At 40.3% G+C, this 7,774-nt stretch overlaps 1 protein-coding gene across 2 annotated transcripts in view; it reads left to right on the top strand.

The window, feature by feature from the left end:
* The window catches only part of ADAMTS18 (ADAM metallopeptidase with thrombospondin type 1 motif 18), a 79,865-nt gene extending 77,697 nt beyond the window's left edge, over positions 1-2,168 (top strand). For both annotated transcript variants that reach the window (XM_005241420.4, XM_027792490.2), the window contains one exon: positions 161-2,168. In XM_005241420.4, the coding sequence (XP_005241477.2) occupies positions 161-276 (116 nt within the window). In that variant the 3' untranslated portion in view covers positions 277-2,168. The remainder of the gene's footprint in view (positions 1-160) is intronic.
* The last annotated feature ends 5,606 nt before the right edge of the window (positions 2,169-7,774 follow it).

Consider the following 7,774-nt stretch of genomic DNA (forward strand, 5'->3'; position numbering starts at 1 on the left):
TTCTCAGATGAAAGCTAGCTCATGGTTCCTCTTCTTGGAGCCGAGTCACCCATCGTGTTTTTACTGTTACCAAATGCATGTAAGCGTGCAGAACTACTGCCCGACTTGTAGGCTTGCTAAAACACAGCCTTACCATATTGCTTGGATTTCTCTCCTTCAGATGATCCTTCTTGCGTGGATTTCTTCACTTGGTGTCATCTGGTACCCCAGCATGGTGTCTGTAACCACAAATTTTATGGCAAGCAATGTTGTAAATCATGCACCAAGAAGAACTGATAGCAGCGTGTTATCTGAACCCTTCAGTGGCAGGATTCTCTTCTTCAATTTATGTTGGAATTAACTTTGCTCTGAGGCAAGACATGGTGCCACATAAACCGCTAATGGAAGAGACTTTTTCTAAGGGAATGTCTGAGGTACAGTAATTGTTGGCTATATGTTGAAAAAGGAATGTTTCTTTCTTTTTTTTTCTTTATTTGCTGACCTCACTAAAGTACAGGGTACTATGGATCACTTGAACACTGAGACTCGAGGGGCAGTTCTTTCCTTAAAAAGTGTCATTTTGCACTGTCGTATGTTATGAGGAAGAAATCAAGGCGCAGAAGCCTTTTCTGGCTAATTTACCAGAACGCAAAGCAAAAGAGATTGGGAGCTTGAGGAGGAAGGTTACAGTGTGGCAGTATGACGAAACACACTATCAAAAGCATTTCCTTTCATATTTTTTTTTATGATACTATCGTCCCAGGGTAAGGAAGCTGTTTACTGCCACTTTCACAGAAAGACATTCAAATGGCTGTTGTCTGGAGAACGCAGCGTCACGCATGTGACCACAAGAAGTAAATAATGCACTACAAAGATATATGGTGCTTCTCTATCAGACTTGCTGCTGGAAAAGCAAGTTTTGCATCATGCTAATTTTTTTATTACTTTGAAGAATTCATCTTCTGCTTTGTGTAGAAACTCAGAGGTGGTTAACTAGTAACTTGAAATGTATTCCTAGAAATATTCAGCATTAGAATATTTGGACTTTTAGTATTGCTGTGTTTCAACTAACTCCAGGAACTCTGATTTACTGAGCTCAATGGTTATGTTTTCAACATTCTAAACTCATTAGATACGTAATTTTAAAGTTTAAACTTGATATTTTAAAGTAGTTTTTTCAGAAGCTAGGTTGTTTGAATACCAAGATACAGAAGAATGTCTTCCTTTTAATCTCAAATCTCTCTGCAAATTTTGATTCATCTGTTACTCAAAGGAAATAACAATATTACAGTCTATTAATTCATGCTAAACTTCTCTAAATAGTTATTTATTCACACAGGTTATATGAAAAAAATGAAAAGATAAGTGGATGGTTTATTCTAATCAAATAAGGTCAATTCTATTTTTATACATCCTCCTAATACTTTTATTTAGTTCAGAATCCACCAGCACACAAAAGAAATGTAAACATAATATTTGTAATCATTCAGTATCAAGATGTTCGGTGACACTATATATCAAAGGGTACAATTTTAAAAGCTTCTGCATTGAAAAAATACCCAACCTATTTGCCAAACCCGTTCTGAGACAGAGCTGTGTTCTACTGTAATTTTCTGGGGAGTGCCTATAAGGGGCATATTTATCTAATTCCACCCAATCCCACAACTTTGATGAATGTAGTTCAGTTTTACTGTTTTTTTAAAGTATCGTTTCAGCATAAGATTAGCCAGCTCAGCACTAATGCCAGACAGTGGTCACTTAAAATTAGCAGTTCCTTCTGCAACAATTTAAATTAAAAACATGTATTCTGTGATACTTTAAGAAAAGATGATTGGAAACATATCTAACCTACACCGCTCTGTCTTGATATTGGACATTGTGTAATTATAACCTTTTTTCTAGGAAAACTGCAAGGGTTTTTTGTTTTGTTTTTATAATTGTGTCCTTTTTATTATTTGATGTAAAATAATTAATTTATTAATGCATAGCTTTTCCTTTCTATTTCTTTGCTCACTTCCTTAAGTGACAACTGAGGAAAGAAAATGGTAGTGTCACAAAGTATGAATTATGGTGTAAAAAAAGCAAAAAATATAAGTGTAATATTTAATTATTTTATAAGCTTTGTAATAAAGTACTCTAACTGTTTCATTATATTTGGAATTGTAAAATTCATGAATAAAATATGGAGGCTATAAGTAAATACCAAGTAATATGAGTGGTGTATGCATTCATTTGCATTTGTGTTGATTGTCCCATAGCATCTTTCAGTAAAACATCACCCTGTTTTCTCCCGCCATGTAACTGACTCCTGTCTGTGACTCTGAGCCCACGCCAGTTCTGTAGCAAGAAAAGCTGCCCCCAAGAAAAGCCTGTTCTTTGGTGCAGTGGAAATTCAGCCACCACAGCTGTGACCTCCCTGCCTAACCGTGCCCCTACCATTCAGGTCTTCTAGGGGTTAACATTGGCAGGGAACCCTCAAAACAGTGGCTCCGGGTGTTAACAAGCCATTATGATGAATGGGATGGAGGTCATTCCTTTCAGGCACTCCATGTCAGCCTATGTGCTAAGGTCATGTGAAACTTCTCTACTTTTGAAGGTCCCATTATACTGGCAAGTGAGGAATGCACGACTGGTTATTCAACAGAGTGAACATATTGTAGTTGCCTTTTAAGAGCAGAAGATGTTTCTCATTTGAATGACTACCCTGCCGTTGTAGCAGCTGGCTTGGACTGTGCCCATTTTGGGCACAAAAAGGCAAAATGGACATAACTTCATGGTTTTATTTTCATAATAACACAAAAGCTAAAATTCACAAAAATACAGTTGCCTGTTTGCAAGACAAAACTGACCTACTGTTTCTCTCGCCAAAGACAGTGGAAACTTGTGTATCACAGAACCAGCACGACTCTTCCCTGCATGCATTTATCTGCAAGGTGTTTTGCAAGATAAGAAGCCTCACTGAACACATTAGGTTTTACAGCCTCTCCCATCTGCCTGGGGATACTTCATTTTTCTGAAAATGACTCGGCTAAGAAGTTTCCAAGCCAATCCCTAGCAGGGATTGCATCAATTCACTGGATCATTTCATTTACGTATTCTCTAACATATATTTGCTGCTTTTCCCTTCATTCACCACCGCTCAGTTCTCTGACAACAGCAAGCTATATCGAGCATCGTTGATAGGAAATACTGAGCATGCTTCTGACTTACAGTATAATCTAGTAGGCGATAATAAGCGATAGATCAGTCCGCTCCTGAAGGATTCCCAGCAAGCGCTCTTTTGAACATGATTTGGACTAGCGATTTAAATAATTAACATGCCCACACAGGAATTCAGACTCTAAACGGCTTTGTGTCCAGGGCTAGAATTTTGGAAATAAAATAAACTGACGGTTGTCACCGAATTACAGAGTTTGAGATGGATGTTGAAAGAGGAAATACTGCATAAAGATGTGCTATTGTGTGGTTGGATCAGCCCCAAGTCCACAACTGTTTTATTGCTGAGCCCTTACAACGACATTTGGTACACAAAGCTTCGCAGTTTTCTAGAAGTATATTGCTGCAAGGCTCACTTTATAAAGCAGAATGGGGTCTTTTCACAAAGGAATAGCTCCATTTCCTGTAGTCAGATTTCATCACTCAGGTAAAGGATGCATCTGCCTAAAACTGAAACAGATATTTAATGAATGGCTTGATTGTGTAAATCAAACTCAACTATCTCGGATGCCCAGAAGACATGAAATGTTGGAGACAGATGAATGTTTTTCTGCATGTGGTTTTACGGTAACATAATCCATATCCCGTATTTCCCTTATTATTCAGCAAATCCTATTCAAAACCATCAATAAAATAAATTAACATTATTATTTCTATTGCAATAGAAGTCCAACCCTACCGAGTCACTGGGATCGCGTTGTGTACCACACCGTACACATGTCATGGAAGGCTCATAGCCCCGAGTGCACAATAAGAAACAATAGGAAAAGAACGTGTTAACAGTGAGCTCCTTGTGATCAGGAGAGACAGCGCTGGGTGTGCTCACTGTCTGTCTGGACGCTGCAGAGCATTTCAAAGGCAGCTCCATGCAGATAAGATCTGAAAGAGTAATATTGAGGAACTTTATCTGGACTCTTTTGAAAGCAAACACCGAGCACTGCTGAGGTCTGAGAGGATGGCAGAGGGGAAAGGCAGAAGGGAAGCAGGGGGACAGTGGAATGAATCAAAAACGGGGTGCGGTCAATGCCGAGTCCTAACGAAGACAGCGATTACCACCAGAGGAAAGCAGTACATCTGAATCATTTAGACAGCCTGGCAGTTATCGGGGACTACAGAGATTTTGGCAAGGCCATAAGTCTACTTTCCATCAAAAGAAGTTCTGAAATAAGGAGATGCAGGTGCTAGGAAGTACCCTGAATTCCTCCCCAGCCAATAACGTACGAACAGCCTCCAAATCAGGCTGCCCTCCCTGCCTACGTCCTGCACACCGTGCACCGCTATCACAGATATCCTTCATACCTTGCTCTGCAGAACAAGTCCAGGTTAGGGCTGGGCTGGAACACACCCTTCGATGTATATCGCATCCTGAAGTTCTTTACCTCGCAGCAACACTTGCTTCACAGGAGAACAGGCAGTGACAGAGCAGCAGCGGGGTCACACGGATTCTCAGGCTCACGCTGCAAATGGTGCAGATGTGGGCGGCTATTTCCAGCATTTCTATCGCATTGCCCATGGGAAGTCACTGCCTCAGCCCTGGGCAGAGGTAATCACTGGCCAGAAAAGCTCGTCCTCTAACAGCCAACATGCGCCAGGCAGGGCTTAGAGAGGTAGTGGACTTGTTCTCCATGAGCGATACCAGTGCAGAAACAGCCTGAATGTCCCAGCTGGGCTGGACTAGAGACAAAACCTGAATTTCTCAGTTCACAGGCAATGTAGTAACACCAAACCCAGTTCTCCTCATGCTCCCTGAAGAAAAGCCTCTATTATGGAACCTATACTTCAAGCTACTAAATATTTTGTGTACTTTCTGTTCAACAATAAGAAGTTTTCAATCATGCACAGAATCTGTTTTAATTTCTGGGTTCTGCCAAGGGAGCAGGAACCTTCAGCGAAGCCCTAACTTCCAGACCTCCTTTCTAACCATCAAATCAAGCTGTGGTCACCATATATTTCAGTCTTAACACTGTTGCGTACCTACTGCAACTCAAGATAGACCTTTAGTATCCCTTAGGTGACTTGGGCTGCCCAACATTTATTTATTGTGCTGTGTTATGATAACGTTCACTAATCCTTTCATAATAAGGTAGAAGAGCTGACACAAAAACTCATTCAAAAAAGAATATGAAAGGGTTTATAATGAAAATATTTACTCATGAAGTTCTTACCTACGGAAAGCAAACAGATTTCAGACAAAAGCATACATAAGAACTCCCTCTTTGGGATCTTCACCTTCTCAAATTACCATAGTATCTGAATTAGGTCTGTCTAAGAGGAGAAACTGAAGGCATTCTGCCCAAAGCAGGAATCCCTTGCCAACACTCCTGTGCTTCCACAGAAATAACAGCCCTCTACTACCTCTGTTTAGACGATAGTTGAAGATATTCAGGATATCTGCAGAATTCAACAGCTGTACTTGCACAAAATACTTAATCCTATCTATGGTGCCCTTTCCAACCAACTGTCATAGTGCTTTTAGCGTGGTAACGTATTGCGGCCATCCCGAGTCCTCATCTCAGGATTCCTGCAGGGTTAAAGCAGAGGGGGGCACCTGGACACACAAGTGGCTACATTTTCCTTCCATAACGAAATACGAGAAAAAACGCCATTAATGTTTTCCCTGGATGCAGTTATGACTTGTCCCACAGGAAAAGCCATTCTGGTGCAGTGTGTTCCCCAGAGCATTGGATCTCACATTTCCACATTGTATATTCAACTTAACTGTTGAGCAAGTAAAAAGTAACTGAGGTCCGTATTTCCTCAAAATGCACCACCAAAAAACGATTTTTATAAGCTACTAAACAAAATATTTTGTGGCTCTCATTTTGGGGGCTTTTGATAGCTGAAATATAATTTGTGATTGAAAAAGAATAAGTTTTCTAGGTATGTTTTTAATCTCCAAACAGATAATCTCACTGATTTTTTTTCCCCAAATGATACAAATAACCCTGCAGAAAGCGCTCATAGATTATTCACTGTATTAACATCACTATTTATCCACAGGAACTGAATAAGATTCGATACACAAATCATTATTTCACCCTTCACAAAAAGATACCATTAAAGGAATTTCAGCTTTCAAAGAATTTACTTTAACTGCACAGCACCCAGTATACACAATGATAGATAATGTTTTAACGGGATCAGAATATTTTATTTCTAGCCAGAGATATTCCCTGTCAGCAGAAAGCCCATCAGCTCAGGTTTTGTAAAAACACACTGCAAATGCCAGGTTGCCCAGAACTACCATGACTTACTCATTCTTGTCTTTGCTGGTGTGTGGGGAAAAGTCAACCAACACAGACAGTAACAGGCTGTAAACACAGCTCTCTCCAATTAAATATAGTATACACTACTTCAAATTGTATCATTTACCACAATTTAATTTTCAGAGGTTTGGTGTCCACTTCCAAAATACTGGTTGCAAAACCAAAATTGTGTATAAACAAACTGGAACATCTAATTTGAAAAGCATTCAGCTATTGAGGGAGACCACCAGATGATATATGGGCTACTGCGATATACATCTACCAGATTACATGTCCTGAACTCAAATTGACGTTGTGTCTTGTGGCCACTTAACATCTAATGCTGACTTCTTTTTGTGTTTCTCAGTTGCAATGGAACTTGTCATGAAAATCATGAACTTTTATAAGCTTATTGTCCAGATAAGCATACAGCTTGCTCACGTGTCACAAACAGTCTCCTAATCTCTAGCTGTGCTAGACCTATGGTCCATCGCCCGCACGGATTCAAGAGCGTACCAATGCAACTCTCCGGTAGCTGATATAAAACGCTTTAACTCACTGACAAATTCAACATCTGGCATGCTCATCAGCAGTTTCATTTATTCGTTAGTGCGGTGATTCTACCCTAGAGCTTACACATTTTTGAGAATCCTGTTTAGTTTCAGCAGTTACATTGCTGTTTGCAATGTAGAGACAAGCCCCCCTGCCACAGTGCGGTGTTGCAGGTTGGTTGTGAGCGCTGGTGAAAAGGCTTCCTCTGGGCTAAGCAGCTGAGAGGCCAGAAGTTCACAGAACTGCTCTTATAACAGGTGAGGGTTGGGGCCAGAACTGAAAAATTAAAGTTTGGGATTACAGGGTTTCTGAGCTTTGACCTGTTGTGATCAACAGCTGCGAGGCTGAAGGGAAGCCAGACCGACTTGTGTTTGCTGCACAGCCTTTGCATTGCGTTGAATTTAACCCAGCCTCCAGTGTTTTCTGCCAGTCTTCAGCAGGGGCCAAGAAGGGGTTTTTCATGTTGAAGCGTAACTTGTGAACACAAAATAGAAGCGAATTTATCTTCTGACTGACAAAAAGCAGAGATGAGATACTGTACGGGATTTGCCAACGCTCTCTTCTTGGTTGTGTGATTTGCTCACTGTTTTTCTACACCCAGTGCTAAATCTGTGGTCGAGGAGGAGGAATTTTTTCTCACCCACTTAAGATCATCTGGACATTTTCAAATATATAACTAGTATTATTGCACATAGTTTAACCTCTTCTACAGTCTTCTGCGAATTACCAGGTTTTGAGCCTTTGAGCTTTTTTATCAAGGGTGTAAGGTGGTCGACAGTGTT

Source organism: Falco peregrinus, chromosome 14 (genome assembly GCF_023634155.1).
Source record: "Falco peregrinus isolate bFalPer1 chromosome 14, bFalPer1.pri, whole genome shotgun sequence".
Classification (NCBI taxonomy): Eukaryota; Metazoa; Chordata; class Aves; order Falconiformes; family Falconidae; genus Falco; species Falco peregrinus.